At 35.6% G+C, this 23,724-nt stretch overlaps 1 protein-coding gene across 11 annotated transcripts in view; it reads right to left on the minus strand.

The window, feature by feature from the left end:
• The window catches only part of DMD (dystrophin), a 1,161,005-nt gene that overhangs the window by 242,939 nt on the left and 894,342 nt on the right, over positions 1 to 23,724 (minus strand). For all 11 annotated transcript variants that reach the window (XM_038157590.1, XM_038157575.1, XM_038157541.1 and 8 more), the window contains 2 exons: positions 20,282 to 20,436; positions 648 to 837 (listed from right to left, as the gene is read on the minus strand). In XM_038157590.1, coding sequence (XP_038013518.1) covers positions 648 to 837; positions 20,282 to 20,436 — 345 coding nt within the window. The remainder of the gene's footprint in view (positions 1 to 647; positions 838 to 20,281; positions 20,437 to 23,724) is intronic.

Below are 23,724 nucleotides of genomic sequence, written 5' to 3' on the forward strand. Positions count from 1 at the left end.
TCAGCATCCCTGGAGCTACTAAAAGTTGTGTAGATGTGGCACTTGAGGACACGGTTTAGTGATGGCTGTGCAGTTCTGGATTCATGGTTGACTTGATGATCTTAAAGGTCTTTCTCAACCTAAACTATTATATGATTCTATTACTACTGGAATAAAGGGTCCTGCCTTCCAAACATTCAATCAACCTCATATTTAAGAAATTTAAGACCTTGAGCAGGCATATCTGCATTCCTCTCAATAACTGTAGTGAAGAAAATGCAATGGAAGTATAACAACCTAGTTCAACAGCTCCATCTCAACTAATTAATTTTCTTTCTCCTCAGGATTCCCTGGAACAATAAACACAATATTATCTTTCTTTAAGATTTTTTTTTTCCCCCAGAGGAAAATAACTGTATGAGAACTGTCCAGGCATTTACTATGAAAATTTGCATCGTTATCTCTTTTTATTACCGCAACGGAGCGTGTTGACAATAGACGACCAAATTACCATTTCTTCATGTATTTGAACGTAATGGAGAAAAACTAATTCAGTTAAGCGACAAAGAATAAACTTGATGCAAATTATATATCTTCCATAAATATCAGATATGCTTGATAAACTCTCATGTTTGTCAAATGCCTCTATACTGAAGTGCTTGGCTTACCTGCCACTGTTTCATGAGGTCCCGAACCATTTTGGCATCCTCTAATGTCTTTTCTTTGTGTGTAGCATCCTGCAGGACATTTGCAGTTGTTTCAGCTTCTGTAAGCCAAGCAAGGAACTTTTCAAGATCCAGGTAGAATTGCTGCAACATTCTTAGGGCTGATTCCAGAGCTGCTTCACGTTCGCAAACCCTGCACAAGTACAAATAATCAAATCCAGCACTCTTGGGAAGAAAACAAACCTTAATCATTAAATCAAAATATAAAAAAGACGCACAAAATATTTTTCACGTACCAGTCAAGGTAAGTTTACAGACAAAGTAGCTAGAGACTTTCTACTGTATCTTTGGCAGGTTCTTTTTTATATTTTCACCTGAGAAGTAGTAACTGGAATCAGTCTGACACAAAATCAAGCAAAAGCATTTCTTTCAAAGTACTATGCCCAAAATAGTACGACGGAAAATCAGAATTCCCTGGTTTTGTTTTAATAAAAGATTATTTTTTTACACCACAGAGGAAATACTTGTTTATTTTTAGAAATCACATCATAGTTCCTGACCACTGCATGTAACGATAAATTCAATGACTAATTTTTACTGCTTGAAACATTTGGAGGTTGTGTTCAACACCTTAAACTCTTATAACACTCAAGGTTGTGGTGGGCCTTGAGGGTTTTTTTTTTTAATGCATTATTATTTTATTTTTATTTTGAATGTGATAAATTACAATGAATCTCCCCATCAGTTACAGGATAAAATTTTTAAAGACAATTTTTAAAGACAAAGGCTATCTTATCCTTGGGGAAGGTCTAACTCAGATTAGGAAAGAATACGAAAGATTTCAGCAACTCTGGTGCTGAAAAAAACATTAAAGCAGATCTGTGTTATATCAGCATTCATGTGCAATATGGGTGTCATGTTCACTGATATTTTTGCTTTGAACTTGAGCAAAATATGGATTTAGAAACACGAGCAGCTACGTATGACACTGTTATTAGCACAAATCTGTCAAGTTTACTTACCTATTGTATTTCGTGCATATTTGTTTAACATCAACATGATACCTAAATAATCTTTTAAGATCTGAAAATACTTACTAAGGTCATTTGGCAACGTGCAATACTTCAAGTGGAATGAATGCCCTTTGATGAACACCTATGTTAAGTCCACACATCTGTGGTGGGTGGTCTTCATGTATCTCAATAGATTTCCTGCCTAGTTACTTAGGGAGAGACTAGGATACTAGATTCTAGCAAGAATCTATTATAACTTCTCAAGCTGTAATTAATCAGAGGAGGTCATGAAGTTTCCAAGTGCTGATCTCTCTTTCTAATCCTGTTTCCTGTCGTGAAGGGGTTGCACTCCTTGGTAAGTGATGGTATCACCCATCACCCTAAACCCCAGTCCCTAGTGGAAGTGAGAAAAGCAAAACAAAACCTACCACAAGAAGTTTTGCCAAGTGGCACTGACTTAACAGGTTTTTTGACAAGCATACAGTTAAATTGCAGCAGAGAGAGGATAGTGAGAACAGAAAAAGTCAGTCAGAGTACAGGCAAGGACAGCCACTACAGGAAAAAAAATATCTTCCCTGAGAGACTAATGTTACAAGAACTGCCATATTTCTATTAAATTTTTAATCCTTTGACATCTTATTTGCTTTTCCCAACCATTTTGTTATAAAAAAGGACTTATTTTTCATTCAAAACCCAAGAAAGCTATTGAATGCCTCACTACAAACTCATCCATCAGGTTTTTTTTTAAAGCTTAAAAATGGAGTGGGTTTTCACCTCAGTTGCACCTGTTGCCACCTGCAAGAACTCTCCACGTTATGGCACTGCTTAGGCTGCATCAGAACGTGTCCCCAGGGGGCTGTCAGCAGGAAACAGCTGCAGAATAGTGAACATGATCTCTCTGCCAGCTTTATTCCATGTGGGCATAAACACGGCTTATTGTCAGGCTGCACTTCTAATTTAAAATAACTGCAATGAAAGTTTTTGCTGTTCTTTTTTTAAACTAATGATTAATTACATAGAAATGACACCTAAAGGTACTAGCAATATACATTAAAAGATAATAACACACAGAAAATCTTTCACCTGGAAAAGTCTGTATTGACCTATTTACCACTTTTAGCTCAAAACCAGCATTACATCTATTCAACACAACTTGGAAATGGAATACAATTGCATAATCTAAATGTATTTTTTCCAGTTCTTCAGAGCACAATTCTAAGATATGCTTTATAGCATTATTCTAATTCAATTTACAGTGTGCAGCATAGTAGTTAATAGCCATTGCAGAATCACATAAAACATTTTTTTTTCTCATGCAGTTCCTTCATAATATGAAAGGCACATTTTAAACTACTGTACACCTGGATTCCTATAAATACATAGCAATACTCCAAAAATAACAACACTCTGCAAATACACAGTGAGATTTTTTTTTTAAAAAAACCCACAAGCACAGATGTGAAAAATGTATTTAAAGGGAGAGCAATTTGAAGGGTTATTCTAAGTCAGAATTAGTGTTTCAGAGAAACTCTTGGACTTCATGAAAAAAAATACAGCATTTTATTGATCTGGGCAGAGAATGAAGTTTTTATCAAGGGAATCTTCTGGCACTTCTATGATGGCCAGAAATCTCATGGCACATAATTCTTTCAGTCTATGGAAATGTGTTTCTTTGGAAGCATACTAATAACATAATTCCACCAGAAAATATGTAGTATGTTGCATTTTAAATTTTGGTACAGCTAACATGCAGTAAACATTCAGCTACATTGACTGCCCTGCAGCATATCAATAAACTTCACTCTGCTTGGCTTTCTCACTACAAAAGTATGAAGACAGAAGAAGAAAAGAAGGTCTAAACATGAAGAACAAAACTGAGCATCAAATCCAGCATATGCTAAATTGCACAGAATCATAGGGATTAAAGAAATATCTATATTGAACAAGACATTATTGCACAAAACCAAAATAAAGATGCTTTCTATTTAGTCTGTATTATCCAAATATGTTTAATTTCATAGCGAGTGCAAGCAGTAAGAAAAAAAAAATTGATGGGATAATAATGATTTAATCTGTTATATTATGACATAAAAATAATCGCAGAGTCTATAACCACAGGCTTCCTATTCAAAGAAGAAACATTAAAGGTGGGATTCATCTTATTTTCATCTAGACACCCAGAGGACAGGCAAACTACACTCCCTCTGCAAAAGACACAGACACAGCATTTCTGGAATTCAGTTTCTCCACCCTTGCCTGTACAAATCTGTTGTACCAGATCAAGGTCAGAGAAAACTATTTCTCCTGACTACAACAGTAAATCATCTACAACTTAGAAAATTTTGATTTTACAAAAAGCTTTAAATTTTTTTATGTCTAAAAATAGGCAAGCTGGTCCCCAAACACCCCTGTAAATTTGATTTTTAGGAACTAGTGGCATCAGTCACAGTGGACTCGTCAACTCTAGTTGTTGTATGAGCTTTGTTGGAGGACTGAAGTTATGATGCTCTTTTAAGTACGTGTCAGATGAAGGCTTTGAGTTGAGGGAATAATGGTGGCATGCCAGGGGAAGTGAGTCAAGCAATGAGTGAACATTTATACTGCCAGGAAGGTGTTTTTAAGGGTTTAAAAAAAAAAAACCACAAAGAAGGAAAGTCACCAGCCTCTGTTTCAGGATGTTGCTGTCATGCTGAGAACTTTTAAAGCTGATATTTTTTAAACATAACAGTATACAATTGTTTATGAAGAAAAGGAGGGTAAAATTATTATTTCAGGATGTTCTGTGATTGAAATTATTGCAGGAGTGCTGCTTCATTCAGCACTACCATATCCCATACAACACAAGGAATACAGCATTTGTAGGGGCTCTGGAAGTGTGAATATCAGTTTTTTTCTTCAGCTGGAGTGTTTGCTACATAATTTGGAACAAATAATTCACATTTTATGGGTATCTGTGCATTTCAAATTGCAATACTTATTCACAAGATGAGATAGATGGTGAGTGTGTGAATAATGCTTTGAGATGCTCAGGTAACAGGACAAGCAGTAACTGCAGAGCACAAACTAACACATTGCTGTTCCCTGGGTATTTCTTTAAGAGCAATAAAAGTAAAGCAGCTCTGTATCATTCAGTGTTCAATAGATCACTAAATCACACTTCCATCTGCAGACAGTAGTGATCTAAAGTTATCTCTCTGAGATATAAAATAAAATATCCTGGACTACTGGCTGACAAAGCATCAGGAAATGGTTTTACTTCTATGGTTCATGTGGTTCTCTCTCTATAATTGTATTTTCTCTTTTCTAATAGTATAGTTCCACACCAAACAAAATAAAATTAATAAGTTACTTGAATTTCCTGTATTCAGCCAACTACCACAGAAAATTTGAGCTACATGCATCATCCTGTTATTGCTGGAAAAAGTTTGCACCGTTTTTATAAGGTTTATATCCCTTCTAGGAATATGAAAAAGGAATAATTGCCAAGTTTTATTGGAATATTTAATTTTTACTACTAAATAAATTTAAGCTCTCACTGGTAACTCTTCTTCAGGTGCTTTAACTTGGACTGATAAAGAACTTATCAAAGAGGAAGAATAATTTAACCTCAGATAAAGTTTGAACACAAAGAGATGTCACAGATATGAAAATTAAATTATTAAAATAACTATTATTGATATAATTTTGAAGTGCAAATTCAAAATAAATCACATTCATTAATTCTGGGACTGCTGGTTAGAGGAACTTTCTTTCAGGACCTAGCTACTGTATTCCACAGTGCCAGTTAAAGTTATTAATACATGCTAGTAGTGATGAATGTTCAGATTAACTCTGGAATGCTTACAACGCTCAGTGGGAAAAGCTACATTGAGACAGCACTTTAAGTACTGCTTTCCTGTGTTTTTCTGCATTTCAACTAGCTTAACACCACATTAAGGGACACTTAGGATTTCTGCAGTAACACTTCTGCATAAATGTGCCTTTTAGTAGCAACTGAGCAGAGGTGCTAAGTTTTGTAGTTGTTGTAGATCACTGGCATAGGGATGTGGCTATAAATTTTTTGAGTGATCTTTATATATGCAAACTTATGTTTTACCATCACTATTTTGTCTGGCTTGTCAGAAAATGTTCTTAACCAAGCTGATCCTACAGTACTGGAGATTGCTCCCCTGCGTGCAAATCTACCTCTGAAATAATTTTGTTGCAAATGGCTAGAAAGCCTCAAATTGTAACCAAACTTAGAGCTACAACGTCAGCATCCAAACCACTGAGATCAGCATTCACATGTAGCTGACATATATCCACAGGCCCTCATCCTCTCAACGTTCTGAGTAAGGAACCAGGAAAGCTTTGGAGTGCTGGTACAGAATTTCGTGCTCTAAAGAAAGGCTTGGGAATTGGCTGGGTATCAGTCAGCAGGTGGTGAGCAATGGCATTGTGCATCACTTGGCTCTCTTGCATTCTGTAGCTCCCTCTCCTTATAGCTACAATTGACATAAATAATAATATTAGTAGCATATTCAGTGTCATTCCAACCCTCCCATCCTCCCCCAGTTAGTAAATTGCTCTTATTTAGCTTTTCTAGAGGAGAAATCCAGGACATTTAGCTTTTCTTTCCAATTCTTCTCCCTGCTGGGGGGAAGTGAGCAAGTGGTTGATGGTGCTGAGTTGCTGGCTGGGGTTAAACCTCGGCAGTGCAGTGCTTCTCTCTGCCTCCCATTAATTTCTCAACAACTTGATCTACTGCCTGAGAGCTGACTTGGCTTCTTCAGATAAGCTGAAGGGCATCTCTGTCTTGGCTGCACTATCCATATTTATAACAAATGAACAGCCAGTGATAGAATTTTAAATTCCAGATTTAATTGGGCATACAGAGAGATTAAGTGCAACAGCTGGTCCAAAACAGACACACAAAGGCAGCTCGCTGCTGATTCTCTTTATTTCTGCAGGAAGGAAGAACAAAAGCCCTCAATGTCCCCATGTTCTGATTGGAACTCAGAATGTCTTCACAGGGACAAAGTCCTGCTCTTTCCCTAGCAATCAGTTCCCTAAATGGCGACACTTTCTTCAGATATGAAAATTAGAACATTCTAAAGCATCTCCTTATCATAGAGATAAGCCCACAGTTTGCGTTTTCTTAAAAATCTGTTGAGACAAAGGGGGAAATGCTTCAACAAACAGTTACTCACTCCATTAAGCAAATGCAAGTCATTTTTCCTGAACAGTTTTTGTATTATAAATCTCTTCAAAACAAGAAAATTTTTCTGGTGTTTCTGTACTTAGGAAAATGGATGCAGCAAGAGAGAGGAAATTATTTCTTTTGTTACTATTCATTGGCTGGCTTGTTTCTAGCCTTATACCTCTCACAGACTTTCTTGAATAAAACAGGACTTCTATGAAAATAACAAAAATCATCAACCCTTCCCACAGCATTTTCCTCTCAACTTTCTTTATTATTAAATATACTAAATCAATTTGAAGCCATATTTGTGAATTTAGACTGTTTGTCCCATACATTTCTTTTTAAAGCACAACAGTTATTTAATAGCAAAAAAAGAAAATTATTTATCCATAAAGTTTCAGATCAACCTTGGATATTACTCCCCCTTAATTCTACACCATTTTTTATGAGACTGAGAAGAGTTGCTAAAAACAAAGGAAATATCACCCCCTGGGGAACAAAATCACATATATGGACTTCTGTAAGGACCTTTAAACAGCCCCTTTTTAATTAAGCACCTGACAACATCAGCACAAAGGGATCTGTGTTATCCTGTAAGAAAACTTCTCATCAACCCTTTAAAAAATAGTTTCTGTCTCTTCTCATACTCTGTTCACTTATGGGATCCTACATTCCCAAAATGCCCCTTAATGGCACAAAAAAAGAGAGTTAGAGGGAATGTTTTCTAACAGGCTTTTCTTGCCCCCATCACTTTTGTCTCCTTTCCCCAGCTTGCTTTGGCATAGGTTAAAATATATAAAACCATAAGTGTACATCTTCTCTATGTTCATCATAACCATAGATTATCACACTTGTATGGTGAGCTACAGAACAATCACTAATGAAGCTAAGGAGATTGCTTTGTGATTATAATCAATTACAGGTTATCTCTTATGCTATTGAAAACAGTTTATGTTTACTTGTGATTTTTTAATCTCCTGACAAATTTCCTTAAAGTCAATTGTTTTCCAGAGAGTAAATCATAACTGTTACCAGGTTAAAGATAAAGGAAACTGAATAACACTCAACAATCACAGAAATATGAGGTATCATTAAAAGGGGAATAATATTCAGATTAATTCACTCCAGAGGCTTTCCTAAATAGCCCTCAATCAAATTTTAAGGAAGTATCTTAAACCACTAAATAAGTAAAAAAAAAAAAAAAAAAGAAAAGGAAAAGGAAAAAGAAAGAGGAAAAAGGAAAAGGAAAAGGAAAAGGGAAAAAGAAAAAGAAAAAATCCAACAGAACAAACAACCTGGCAACACCCCTCCCCTCAGTTCTCTGAACCCACAGAACAGATTCCAGTCTAATCCTTGTATAATTCATATAATTCAAGTAATGCCCCAATAAGACATGGGAAGATAATATTTTACAAATCTGTTACTCCTATTGAAGAGAGAAGTCAGAAACAGAAGAAATCCTCAAACTAAATTTTAAAACAAACAAAAAAATCTAGTCTCTTATTTTACCAAAAGAAGCAAAAAGATTACTGTTCTGTTTGTCTTCTTCATACTTCATGGTCTTCAATACGTAGAATTAAGTTTTTTCTTGCATTCCAAAACATATCATCCTTTCAAAATTCCAAGGCAGTCAACAATACAATTTAATAAACAGCATATTAATTACTCAGATGTAATTTAGTCAGATAAAATCTTTCCTTTCTAAGACAGTGAAATATAATTTAAAATGATTATGGAGTTAATTATATTCTAAAGGCACTTGTTTTCTTAGCCTTACTTACTGCAGAAACAACTAGATTTAACAAGAGTGTGAAATGCACTGATGGCATTACATGAAATCAATTAGGGCTCACAAAGGATACTATTAAACTGTTAGTGTAGTTTTCATTTGGAGCATCAGCCTCTGAGGGCTGAACTCCATGGCCTAGCAAAAAAGTGATTTGCTACCATGCAAGAGAGAGAAGCCTCAATTCCCAGGCTGGGAAACTTGTCTGGCAGCACTTACAGTTCTTATTGCACCATGCATCATATTAAGTAACATTAAATAAACACTTATATAAACACACACATTATTTTTTTCCCTCTAAAACATGGGCCTAGAGTATCACATTACACAAAGATGCTGACAGATCAGACTGATCCAATACATTTTAAAACAAGTATTCTGTCAAAATATTTCAAGAAGCATAAAATGCTAACCAGAAAAAAAACCAAAACAATTCTGTAAAATTCAGGTCAGAAGCAGCTGGTAACAAAAACTGGTTAGGAGCTGAGTAAGAAGGAAAGAAGGCAGTCTGCCTATTGCTGCTTATATTTATACAATCCAATAAAAAATATTAGTTGCAAGAACCCCTCCATACTTATTCTTTATCTTTTGCTCTTCAGGAGGTTTCAAACTCCAATAGAAAACTGAAATATAGAATAAGTTCTCCATTATAAGGAGATAATCTGATTAAAATAGATCTGCTGTAGAAAGAAGGTAAAACAACAGGAACTACAACCAGAGGTATATGAGAATATAGAGAAATACTAATAATTTATTATTATGCAGATTCAATGACATGGAAAGAAACTACAGCTCTAGTTCTGTTCCTCAGGATCATGCAAATAGAAATAAATAATTAAGTAGTGAATTTCCAGAGCCCAGTTCATCAAATTCAGATGGTATTAAACTCACTCCCAGTTCAACAGGAATTCAGCATGTGTTTGATACAAAAGCCTTCCAGAGAAAATCCCGACTCCACTGAGGATGAATGGCTAACCTTCAGCTGACTTCAAAGGGAACAGGATGTTCTCTGATAGTTCTACCTCAAGTCTTTTCTGGATGAATTTCAAAGACAAAAATTCTTAGTAGGAGAAATCAGAACCATTCAAATAACAATTCTGGACCATTTAACGGGGTGGAGAGAGACATAAATACACCAAAACTCTAAGTCAGGGAGTGAGGAAGTCTGACAATTCTGCTATGAAGAGACAAGACAAAAATGGATATACCTGATCCTTTTTGTGCTCACAGGCAATTATGGCAGAGTCATCCAAATATTTCTCTTAAATAGTGCAATGTTTTAACATCTTAATTTGCAACGTTTCCTTCCTTCTTAATGATTTTTATATAGTTATCAGGTGTTTACTTTAAAAAGATACTTGATTTGGCTTGAGATCTCTCATTTTGCACTCGCTGCCATGCAAGTATCCTCTGTATATTAGAGAAAATTTATCCAACATCCGAGGAGATGCATTTCTTTTCCCTAACATATGCCTACCTGTTCTCAGACCACTTTCCAGATTTTAGTCGTGGAGATGAACACATAACTGATGCATTCATCAGTTTAACTGGTGATTTGGCTTTACTGCAGCTTGTGCACAGAAATCCATAAAGGACATCATGACCTCTTTACAAGCAGCTATTTGGGGAGCAAGTCAAGGATGCAGAGTTTTGTTACAGAAACCTCTTGAATGAAACAAAACTGAGGTTGAGAGTATGTAATGTGGTCAATGTAAATAATGTTCAGCCCTGAGCATTGGGAGCCTTTTCCAAGGGAGGAGTAAAAGGTGGTGTTAAGTGCAGGAATGAAGCACTGGGAAAATGGTATGGAGAGCAAAACAGCAAAATTATTCAGATTAGTCAAACCCAGAAGAATTTGAATAATTCCAAATGGGAAAAATCATCAACAATATGTTAGCAGGAAGATTCCATAGATGTGTTCAAAGCAACAGACACTACAAGGAATATTTAAATGCAGTATAATCTGACAGCCTCTGAGCTAGCTGTAGCCTTGAAGAAATTCAGCATTTTAAATCAAGACCAACAGCTTAATGAAGGTTCCAATACATATTAGCATCTGAAAGATAGTAAAAATTAAAGGAATAACTATTTATGTCATCTTTAACTCACTCTCCTGAGCTTGGGCTGGGTACCTTGTCCCAACCAGCAGAAAGGGGAGTAATAGCAGACATAAAAGCAGTGACATGATGGGAAAACGAATTTAGCTAAAGCAAAATTTAATAAATACATTCCATATTTCTACTTTTATTTTCCCAAACATGAAAAGAAATAACAGTGACAAATGTCCACAGCTCTAAGGGGCCAGCACAGTACAAAAAGGAAGAGGGTCAGCAAAGGCAGATCTGAACTATGATTTCTTAGTGCCATTTTATTTAACAAATGTATTCTTCTGGTGTTTCCACAGGGAAAAAAGAGAAAAGCCCTGGGAGAAAAGATCTGAGCTGCCTGCCATCCCTTGGAGTAAATCCTCACTGTGAAACTTACAGGTAAACTACCTCAAAAATAAATCTAACTTCTTGGAATCAGTAAAGGTGCATGGTTTATCAACGACACTGCTAGAAATCAATGAACATAGCTGAAACATCAACCTCAGACATGCTACAAGCACCAAGAACTCATGGAAATTTTGGAACTGTTTGCCATTACTGGTAAGAAACAGCATCATGTTTTCAGATTTTAAGGCAAAAAATAACTGAGCCTAGCAAAAATAAGCCACGTTGTGGGGTACAGAAAATGTATCCAAGCTAGATTTTAAAGATCCCAACACTAAATTAGACTCTAACTTGATGTGAATTAAAAAGAAAAAAAAAAACAACAAAAAATCATATATGATAAAGGAAAAAAGAAACAATAAAAGAAAATAAGGACAAAAGCAAACATGTTACACTACCAAGATGAAATGTAGGAAGAGGGAAATGAGCATTGCAAGCTTGGCCCTTTAGGCCCTTCACAAAACTTTGCTTTTACCATACACTGTGTTAATAAAACTAATGGAATCTCAGAAATGCATGGCACATTTTAAAGAGATAAAAATAATACCATGAAGTGGACCCATATAATGCATTGCCACAAGGCACTACACTGTGCTTAAGCAGATATATCTCAGATGTGTAACTGATTACGTATCTTGCACAAAAGGAAGAATCTGCAGAAATGCCAGCTAGAGTGATAGTTCCAATAGCTATTTCTTATCATTTGCAGAAGATATTATTTTTTTTTTATGTTTGCAGGAGACGTAATGGTTAGTAGCTGGGAAGTGCTGTACATTTCTCATATTTGTGAGGGAATATAAATTTGGGATATTGGTCAAAATGTAATTGATATTGGATGACAAAGAACATGAACATACGACATAATCTTTTCCTTTTCACAAATTCCTTGCTTATTTACTGTTTTCCATTTTATGCATCTGCATCAGATTCACCATAAATGCTCCATCCTCAAGATTTACCAGTGGAATCTCACCTCTCCTCACTGATTTCTCACCATGCCTATTTTGGGACATGCAAGAAAACCACATTGCTAATTCTACTGCTTTCCAATCTGCCCTCCGTGCTGCCCCTTCCCCAGATCTCTGCCTTGGTTGGCAGGAGTCACGACCATCGCCCTCTTGTGCCACTGATCCTTATCAGGAATAATGGGGACTCGTTAGTTATTGATTTCTTTGTGACTTTATATAAAAACATGTGATTGAAATTTAAGTCATAGCTTAACGACGGCGCCACACAAAGAAGGCAGGCGCTGCTGTTGTCAGCTTGACACGTTTGGTGGTAACCTCCAAAGAGAGACTAAGCATTTAATAACAGACTGAATTATCCTCAGTTTCAAGCATGACTGACAAGCCAGCGAGGGGAAATCTTAAACTGCCTGCACAGCAGCTGAAGAAATACAAAAATACAGGGAAAACACCAGGGGGAAAAAAAAGCTATCACAATAATGACAATGCAAACAAAACATGACAACTAAGGTCAAATTCCTTCTCCTAGCACTCTGCTAGTCCATCAGCTTTATTAATTTCTATTCAGTCTGTTTTAAAGGACATGAAGCCTGATAAGAAGTCCATTGAGGGGACTGAAAAGACATTCATTTGTTCTATGAACTTTGGATGCCCGCAATAATCAGTTTGCTATAGTTTGTTAATTTATTTACAGATTAATAGGAAATAGATTTAAGGTCAGACTTTCAGGGCACATAGCATTAGCTTCTGTTCTTGTTTAAACAGGAACTAAAATTTTCTAATTAATTCAGAAAATCTCACCTTTAAGAGAAAGAACAACACATTCATCTTAATTTTCTAATGGGATGTGAACAAAAATTGACATTTCTGTTCTTTCACAAATCAAAATTATTCTTCCTTTAGTACCTTGTTCATCCTTCACCTCCTGCATATGCAAAAGAGGAAGATTTCTGAAATAGAGCAGTTCTTTGATATGCCCACATTAGGCTTCAGTTATGATTCAAGTCTGGCCACAAAACTGCTCTCCCTTTAGAATTCTGTTTCATAAACCATTTAATGATTTTGTCCAGTTGAATTTCCCTTGAACAACAGAACCATCCTCATTTTCAACAAAAAGGAGTAAAGAGCATTTAACACACAGTAATTATGAACAAGGAAACAGAATTTTTTTTTAATCAAGATCAAAATAAAAGCCAAGAACGAGGGGGAAAAAAAGTGAAATAACAAGTGTCTGAGCAGTAAGGAAAGGTCTTCTAAATGCGCTCCCTGCTTGGTTTCTGTTGGTACCTTGCTCACTCTATTGGAAACTGATGGCCTTGCTGCAAGAAACCAGTCGTATTCTCTTTTTTAATTTGTACAATTTAATCATTAAAACTGGATTACAGTTGGAGCATGGCGCTAGTAACACCAAGGTCCTGTTCCATCCCTGTATGGCCATTCACTTAAGAGCTCGACTAGATGATCTTTGTGGGTACCATACCTCAGAATACCCTGTCATTCTGTGATTTAACCCCCAAAACAACTAAGCTGTCAAGGAGTTGCATTCATGGTGTTCAGAAATCTGAGAAAATCTTTTGTGGAACAGATGAAAACCAGCCATTTAAGTTAAAAACAGCAACATTTTTGCTGTGAGGTCATTTTTGTTTGTCTGTGGGAGGACTTAGCAGATTTACAGATGATCTATTGCCTGTCTGGAAGAGATAAAGTTACTGGACTATATATACACTCAAGGGGTGAGAAAATTTAGTTTCATTAGACTCATGCTAAAACTTTTAAGAAACTCATCCCTGAAGTCACAAGGATCCATAGATCCTTTTGTCAAATACTGTATTACTGATGCTACTTGCTCCTGAAATAGCTCAAGAACTCTTTCCTTTTTATAATCGTAAAAAAAACTTTCTCAAAAATCACAGAAATATGTTCACAAAGGTGGAAATGATGAATCACCCAGTATTCTGGGTAACATTGCCTTTTCAATGCATCCTACCAGCATTTTAAAAGCATATCCAAGACTATGCTCTCAAAATTTAAACCAAAAACATTCTCTACCACCAATTGAATTCTCATCTTGGATCTGATGTCAGCACTGCTCAAAAAAGTGCTGCCGGCTTGAGTGGAGAACTAAGATAAAACTGGAATATGAGCAGCTAAGATGACTTTCTAGATGTGATTATATGAGCTTCGTCTGGCAGCTTCATTTACTTCTTTTTACAATTTATTTTTCTTCTGTGGGATGAAATGTCATCATTCTGAGGGGTGTCAGGAAGAGAAAATAGCAAAGCATTGTTAACTGATGTCATTGCTGGTAAGACTGATCTCATATTTTGCACCTAAATATTTGCTTGAGATTGTAGGCAGTTAGCAGAATATCTTTAAATTATGTTGCTTCTCCTTTATCTATTATCATAAAATAATCCCTCTGCACCAAATGGTTTTTTAGGTGTGCTTTTAAAAATGGATATATTAAGGAATGATATAAGTAAAACATAAACCAAAAAACATAACAAATTAAAATCAAAGCATCTAAACCTTGCCATTCCCACCCTTTTGATAGTCCTTGTCTGAGGATTTAAAATAAAGATAACAGGTTGGAACAAAGCAAGCAAAAAATACTTAAATCACTTCTCTGAAAACAACTCTTAGGTAACTTTAAAGACATCCATATTCTAAACACAAAAGGCTTAACATTTTTGCATCACAAGCAGCAAATACAGAGTTTTCTTTAGAGTTTGCTGGAGAGAAGTTTTGAGAAGTGTGGAGTGCTTTACTGACAAATTAGTTTCATGAAAATGAGAGGCTTCTTACACCCACTTCCCTAGTAAAAAAAGACATGAAGACCCCATATATAATTCAGACTTTTCAGAATAGTGCCAGATTAAAGGTTTTTTGAAATCTTTGTCTGTTTTATTCAAAATAATAGTCAACAGAGATACATTAGTTCTTCAGAATAAACATGTTGATGTATAAAATTATTTGGTCCTTGACATAATCTCAAATGTTATACCTCAGATTGCAGAGATTCACTTTTGTTTAGTGTGACCAGTTTTACTGATGAAGCAAAAGTACTTCTGTGTTTAAGATTTCATACTAAAAGAAGTTCTCAAAGGCAGCATCTGACAAACATCTAGACTGAGAACTTCTTTAAATAGTGCAGGCAACAAAGATAAATATCAACATATCTCACAAAACAAAATAATTGCCTCATAATTATAATATTTTCCACCAGACTTTGCAATTTTAAGTTAGATTCCATTACTAAACTGGTGTAAATAACAAGCTTCAGCATGAGATGTTAGTTGCAAAGAAGCAGTCTCTCCTCATGTCTACTTTCTCTGAGCTTGGCAAAATTATATTGAAAACCAATCAATAAATAAACCACATCAGGATGATAAAAATGAAAATTATCATACTATTTTTTTTTTTGGGAAAAATGAATTTACATCAGAAAATGACATTTTTCATCTCCATCTAAAGTCACATTTGCAAGGATTTGTTGCTCACACCCCCATGAACGCAGCTCCATAGCCAGGACAACAACTGCAGGCACAGATGTGTAAACAGACTTCTCAAGTAAAGAAGATTCCCATGAGCACAAAGTGTGTCTGCACAGAGAATTTTTGGAGCTGCTCATACTCATGGTTCTATACAGACTTTAGGAATGCAAACCAGGATCCAAAACAGCAGGAGAATGGGAAGGGACAGGATGAATTTGCTTGGAGACTGAATTTTTTGCTGCTCAACTTGAGCAGTCCAAGCCAAAATGAGCAGATAAGCTTTTCAGAGATGGCTCCTAGATACAGTCTAGTTACTGGAACCAACTATGAATCTTCAGTATAACAACAAAATTCACACTTCTGGCTGCTGCTGCTGTGTAAATGCAGTTTTTCCTTACTCAGAATGCAACACAACTGTAAAGCAAATGTGATTACTTTCCATAGGTAACATAAAGTACTTAGGACTACTAAATTAGGACAGGTACAGTTTATTAAGGAAACCTGTCTCCAGCAGAATGATCGAGCTCTTTCTGTGCAGGTAACAAAATTATATTTACAAAATTCATGAACAGATAAAGGTTACATTCTAATATTTGTGTCTTTACAACAAGCAACAGCTGATTAGGAGCAGTTTGCTGCTGAAAGACCAAATCCAGATTATGACCTTTTCCACACTTAGAATTACTGTTTTATTATGCATTTACATATGAAGGAGATATGCATCATACTTTTGAACTGATTATGCCCTCAGTTTGTTTGGCCAATTACATTTTATATTGTCCAGCTGAGTTGCAAAATCAAGGTGTTTGTACAACTGCCTAAATGAGAGAATTAACACCATTCTTAGTAAAACATGGGAGCTGGTACCTCAGATCTTTCAAACAGGTTTAGAAACACATTTCCTTGCCTCTCCTTACGCTGATTTTTCACTGTTCATACCTTGTAGTGGGGAAAAGAAAGTTATTTTTTATGTTTAGATTGTGGTGTGTCCTCTGTATTGTCTCAGGAGCCAAAAAGCATCTTGAGCAGTGAGAGCTCCCAACACCTGCTGTGTGGCCTGAGCTCCATTGAGCTTGGCCACACAAACTGGTAGGAGATGTGAATATTTGAAGATGTCTATTACACAGCGGTGTTTTGGAATCCTAAACAATTCTCAGAGTATGTTATATAATTATTTTCATAATAGACACTCCATTTAAGAAAGATCTAAGTCCATTTTTAGCTTGACGTTTAGCACATTTAGTAGATTCACAGGAAGGGAAAATACAAGCAGCTGTTGATATTTTTGGATAGTAATTCACATAAAATGCGTGTGCCCACAAAAGGAGGAAGTAACATAACACCATAGCAAACATTTTTTTTAAGCAGCAAATTTCTAATGGTCGCTTCTATCATTGCCCTTTTTCCCCTCTCGAGAAGATTTCAGTTCATCAGTTAGATTTTTATTTTGTTCATGCAAGCAGTAGAGAACACTTTCTCTTTAATTGCTTCAGCTTAAATAACATGGCTATTTCTTGGAAAGCCACTGCTTCTAAAGAAGAAGAGGCCTGTTTACAAGTCAGTCTGGCTTTTGCCCAAGTGATCAGTCCATGTGCTTTTTGGTGCATTTTGCAGTACCAACAACAAAAGTAAAAATTAAAAAGTGTCAAGCAAAAAAACAAGGGGAAAAAAAGCATCAAGCATTCACCAGCTTGTCTCTTAAAGGGCGTAGAGAGGTACTGGTTATAGCTCAACGTTGTAAAACACAACAGTAAGGCAAAGGGTAAACACACAGCAATCAGCTGCAAATCTACTTAAGCAAAACAAAACAGAAGCTAACAGATGTTGCCTTAATGACTGAAGTACTTGCTTTGGCAACTATTACCAAAAGGCAAAGTGGAATTTTACCACTGCTTGCCTGCCTGTTGTCTTAGTAAACTGGTTCATGGAAAAGCAGGTTTTACATTTTTTTTTACACTGACACACAATTCTGATATAATGACAGGTTTAAGGAAAACCAGCTCAAAACAATGTAAGCAACTCTTAATTTTTAAAAGAAAATATTCACAAAATATTTAGGCCATTAAACTTAGCAATATATAGAGAGAAAGTAAAATCTCCAGCTGAATATTTCCTCTTGGAACTCAAGATATTAATAAAAAGTGATAAAACTGCTTGTAAAATACTGGAGAAATGGTCAAGAATATAATTTGGAATCTATTTCTACTGTCACTATGAGGTGACCAAGTCATCAGAGTACATCATTCATTGTCTAGATGAAAAATAACACACACGGGTATATCTGAAATCATTGCATACATAGATGAGGGGAAACTAGCCTTTCTTGAAGACTATGGCAAGACAATTAATGTATTCTTTCTACTGAGTAAATATTCTCTTACAGTTCAAAAGATCCCCATAACCATAACACCATCCCTCTTTCTTATTTTTCTATCCAGTAACCTGAAAGCTGAAAAGTTGAAGCATAGAAGGAGGGCAAAAAATCAAAAGTGAAAATCCCAAAAAAACCAGAAAAAATTGGCATTTAGGTCATCCAAAGGCCCATGGACTTCATTATCTCCTTCCACAGGGCTCTTTAACAAAGGAATCACAGAATCATTCGGGTTGGAAAAGACCTCTGAGATCATCAAGTCAAACCCTTAACCCAATGCTTCCAAACCCACCTCTAAACCATGTCCCTAAGTCTCATATCTACATGGCTTCAAATCCCTCCAGAAATCTAGGACATTTTTTCAAGACCTCACTCAGGAGCTGCTGCATGAGCAAAATGCCTGACTAGTGCTTCAAAGAAACCTACAAAATCTACACGCACAGAAAAGCTTCCAAGTAAAAGTCTTATGATGACCCGATGCTTTAGGATGTCCATATTTATCAATGTCTCACAAAAGACCAACAAAAATGTGATCCAGCCCTTAGAGTAGCTTATCAACTACTGTTTGCAACAATGCTTCTTTTTCAAGTTCCCAAATTATGAGAAGTATTACAAAAGTTGTATACAAAACACTAAATTAAAAACATATTAGAAAGGCAACAACGTCATACAATCAAAAACTAGGATACCCATTTCACAACTCATATTTATTCCGATGCTTTTGTACACCTTAAAGGGAAATGTCAACTCTCTCGGGTCTCTTCTTAGACATAAAATATTTACTATAGTAACTCATCTAACATGTCTGTACATCTTACAGAAGCTTGCAAGGAAGGTGTTTTGAAGAACTTGTACTCTCCCTCAGCCTAGTACTTGGCAGAGTCCATGCAAGAATGGTAATTCTCACCTTTGGGCAACATTAGACACACCTGGGCTTGTGCCTGAGGTATTAACAGGTTTAGAAATGCCCCCTCAGCTACGATTAATACAGAGCAGCCACGGCAGCTACAAACATATCCCGGACTTCTTACCAAGAGGGGGCTGTGGCTCTGAATACAGACAAAAGCACTTTGGTTCTCACGTGGAATCCTTTTGAGCTGCTGATCCTATCCACTCATGGGAGATGGTTTTGAGCATTAGACTCCCAGCCTTTCTCATCCAGCAATAAAGTCCAAACTCCCCAAACTCCTCCTCAGGCCACAGTGAGCAAAACATTGTTTTGTAAAAATATGGCTACTTCTAATAAGGCTAAAATGGCTATTGGTGTAATGGGAGAAATGCAAGGAGGTAAAAATGGAATGTTTATACTAAAATCTCAGTTTAATTAAAAATAAAAAGCTTTCAAATCATTGTGTGCCTTTCTTTTAGTGGACATCAAGAGTATCCCTTCTCATTTAAACAGGGTCTTAAATCAGTTGTAAGTTTGCTTCAGAAAAATGCTAAAGTGACTCATTCATACAAACAACAAAGTAAACAAAAAGTGACATTAAACTTCTGTAGTCATCAGCGATTTAGGAAACCACCATTATGCAAGAAGATCTACTGAATTTACTGCATATTTAGATAAACTGTCTTCTCTGGCCTTGTTCATAGACTTTAATTAAAAGCATGTTAAGATCTAATTCATTTATGGTTTCAGTTGTAAACTATAAAGCTTAATGCAAGATACTGATTAAAGCAACTTTCATATAATTTTTACATATCTAATCTTATGTGCAATGATTTTAAACTCTCACTACTATAAGGAAAGCAATTTTTAGTGCAATATGTTATAATCTTGTAGATTGCATATTGAATGATTCAGAATTTGTTGGCTAGTTGCAAAAAAAAATTGCTTTTAATAAGGAGTTGGCATCTAAACCAAACACAGAAAGGCTGTGAAATGTAATCAAGAATGTGGTCAAGGATTTAATAAATACTTTCTTGACAAGAGATATGCTTCAAAGATACAGGATAACATTTCTACTTTGAACCTGCTTCAATAGGCTACGTCTGTCATTTTCAGATTTGGTTTATGAGTCAGAACCACTATTGTGGTTGTGATGTGGAGATAGCACAGATATATGAAACAATGTTAAATACTTGAAATACACTCAATCAGCTTAAGTTAGTTGGCAACTGTTTATAGCAGAGGAAAATTGGCAGGAAGCTAAATTTTATTTGCTATGATTAAATGCTATTCTAAAGACATAGTTCCCAAAAATTCTACAGAAGAGCCATGAGCACTACAGTCACGTTATTTGCAAAAGTTGCATCTTCTGTAATCTCCAACCACAGCTGGACAATGAATGTTAATGGAGAGTAACAAATCTAACAGCAGAATTTATACCCTACCTTTTATTAATGGCGGCCCACGATGCATTAACACTATCTGTCATCAGCTGTACCTTTCTGGTGTCATCTGCTGAATAATCACGGAGCAGCTTAAGAGCCAGGTCATTTGCCACATCTACATTTATTTGCCATTGTCGTAGTTCTTTTGAAAATTGCTGAAGTAAAAAAGAGAAAGAAAGAAAGAAAGAATAAACCTCAGAGCAACATAAAATGATCTCATACATAGTATGGGTATTAGAAGAGGAGCTGGATAACTTATACCATTTGTATAAATGGAAGGAAAAAAAAACAAAACACTTCCACAGATTTACTGGAAATAAAAATCAGTCTATGTGTTTTAAATTGTTTTAGTCAGAAGATCACAGGACTACTTCTAAACCCTGAGAGGACCAAGCAACCAATTTCTAAATGTTGGAAAAGACATGACAGCTCAAATTAATAACCACTGATTAGAATGTTGGTCATTCTTTTCTGAGATACAAATAGGTGGATGCATTATTATGCTTTATGGAAACTATGATTATTAGTGACATTGAAGACTGAGACAGAGAATATAGTGAAATCATATATTCTGACTAGTTTTGTTTTTTATACTGTGAAATAATACTGATTTGGACAATTAATACCTGTGATTTCAGGTTGTTTTTTAAAAAAAATTAGTTCATTTTAGCATATTGTTTATGTAATTAGTGCCATCTACTGGAACAGACCTAAATCTACAATGCAGCAAAATACTACTGGTAAACCCATCCATATCTTTATAATGCTAATTTATGGTTAATATTAAAAAGCTTTTTAATTTCAGTAATTCTTCGTTTCCCTCTTTCCTCTCCACTTTCTCCTCTCCTTTCTTTCCCCTCTCCACCTAGGCCAGCTGCCTCCCTGCAGAAGCAAGCCAGGAAATCCAGAGCAGTCACTCAGCCAGCAGCCAGCTCCCATGCATCTTTCCTGTTAGTCTTTCTCCCAGAGCAAATTTCCATATAAATGCACTGAAGCTGCGTCTTTAATCCATAATGTGTAACAACAAAATGAAAGAGCAAAGTTAATTGATTGCCTACTCGTACTTTTGTACTAAACAGACTCCAACTAGCCAATAAAATGGACAATACAAGTTGAAAAACAGTTTCTATTTGTAATTAGAAAGTTGCATATAAACATTTGAAGCTATTGACAACAAACAGTAAGACTCAACTGTCTGTATCGTTGTTCTTTAATATACAAATTGGGAAATGCCTGTGAAGAAAAAAATAGCTTTTTTCCCCTTCGTTCTCCCAAAGCAGTATTCCTTTTGAAATCTTGTTTTGACTCAGATAAGGAATTCTTCACACAGAGCTGAACTTACATGCAATCCCTAGTGAAAGAGTCTAAATACTAAGTAAAAATAAATAAATGTTAAATAATTCATGCATTTAGGTTTTAATCTCAGAAGGTCTGTAAACTGATTTTGATTAAGACTCAGTCTAAAATGCACTTGCTCTTTGAATAGAGCCCAAAAGGAGTTCTGTCGATTTTTCCCCCCAAACTCTTATCTGTTAAAAGGCTACTTCAGCACCTCTAGGTTCTCTTCATAATTTAAAGCTGAAAACAGGTAATGCTTCCATTTCCTCTGCTGTTCCTTCATGAGAGGGCAGATCACTCTGTTGCTGAGCACCAGACAGCCTCAGGAACCCAGACAGAACATTGTTTATCTGTTTTGAACAAGGGATTCTCTTTCTATCAATCAAATATTAGGAGGAGCCTACAAACCCTAATCCTGAAAACGACCTGAACATGTCATGGTTAAGCTCACCTAAGCTGAAGCTGCCTAGACAATTTTTTAAAGAAAATTCTCTTTGCTAAGTAAGGAGAGCTAGACAGAAGAGATGATAATTTTGTGGAAAACACTACTATTTCTTTGAGGAAGATACTGGCAGGTGGTTGTTTTGGAAACAGTCTGCCAGTTGAGCTCCTTTCCTGCCAGAATGATATACAATAAATATATAAATTTTAATATTTACATAAATATAATATCTATAAAAATACTAAATAGTAAATAAATTCTACAGCAATTGTAATTTCAGTTTTGTAGATCTTATATAGCAAGTATCTATTCTACATTTAGGTCTATCTATCTTTATTTTACCCTACCTTTCTCTTTGTTTAAAATCACACAGGCAGGCAGGTAATTTTTATTCTCAGCCAAAGAATCACAGCAGACTGACTGTCCACTGCTTTATATAGAAGTTACCACAACACTTTGTCTGCATTGTAAATTAATGGTCTGTAAACTTTACTTTGAAAATAAGATATTTTTGCCCAGATCCATGTGAATAAAATTGACCTTCTAAGAGATTTGAAACCCTGTTTTATAATAAAATAAATGGGAAGATCCATTACAAGGTTATTTCCAAAAGTGTTGTTCTCACCATTAACTTCAACATTAATCCATTAACTTCCTGACACTACAACACAAGGTCGTCCCTCAGGAAAGAAATGATGAATATAAAGAGCTTTGGTGATGGGAACTATTTGTATTTTCTGTTTTACTGGAAATTTATATGATTTTTTTTAACAGCTTTGAGGAGTGCATGCTTCAACGTTGCTGTGTGTGCAGACACTGAAAACAAAGTGTTGGGGTACAAGTTTTACCTGTCTATCCCAACAGAGGCCCATTAACTGCCCTGCTACAAGACTACAACGTATACCTCAGAATTACAATCTTTTCTTTCCTCTTTTCCCTTTTATGTATTTAGGCCTCATTTACCTTTTAGCTTCTTAAGACAACGTTTGTTTTTTTCTTCTTTAAAGGATATCGCTACATTACCTTAATTTGTTTTTGACATTCTTTTCAAAGCATTCTCTCTCTTTGTTTTGCCTGTGCTATCATTGGAATTTGCTGAGTTTATTAAAAGGCTTAAAGAATTAAGGCTGTGCATTTATCATGTTACTTAGGTATAAATTTATTTATATTTTTTAATTAGAAGATACTATTTGATGTTATTAGGAATACAGCCTGTGCAATTAAGAGCCCTTGATTAAAAGCAAGTAACGAAATCAGAGCTGCACTTTGTTTTATCCCAAGATTGCCCAGTGGAACAAAAATCAATGATGCACAGTAGTTTAAATATAGAAATATGAATGTACAACATCATCCATTTCTGTGTATATATCACAAATCTGGAAAATCAGGCTATCTTTCTGTCCTTTTTCCATATATCCATAGCATGTTTTATTTATATACTTAAAGAATTTATTTTTTTAATTAAGGAATTCTAATTCAGTGTTTGCAACACGGTCAATAACATGAACTAAATTGTTAATTGTTTTACTGAAACCAAAGCAGTACACCGTCAGCCCTGGAATAATAAAAACCCACAAAATGCTTATTTATTTCTTCACCTTGGTACACAGGGAATGGCAAAAGGGTCCCAAGTTAGGCGCTACCCTGCAAGAAACTGACAAAG

Source organism: Motacilla alba, chromosome 1 (assembly GCF_015832195.1).
Source record: "Motacilla alba alba isolate MOTALB_02 chromosome 1, Motacilla_alba_V1.0_pri, whole genome shotgun sequence".
NCBI lineage: Eukaryota > Metazoa > Chordata > Aves > Passeriformes > Motacillidae > Motacilla > Motacilla alba.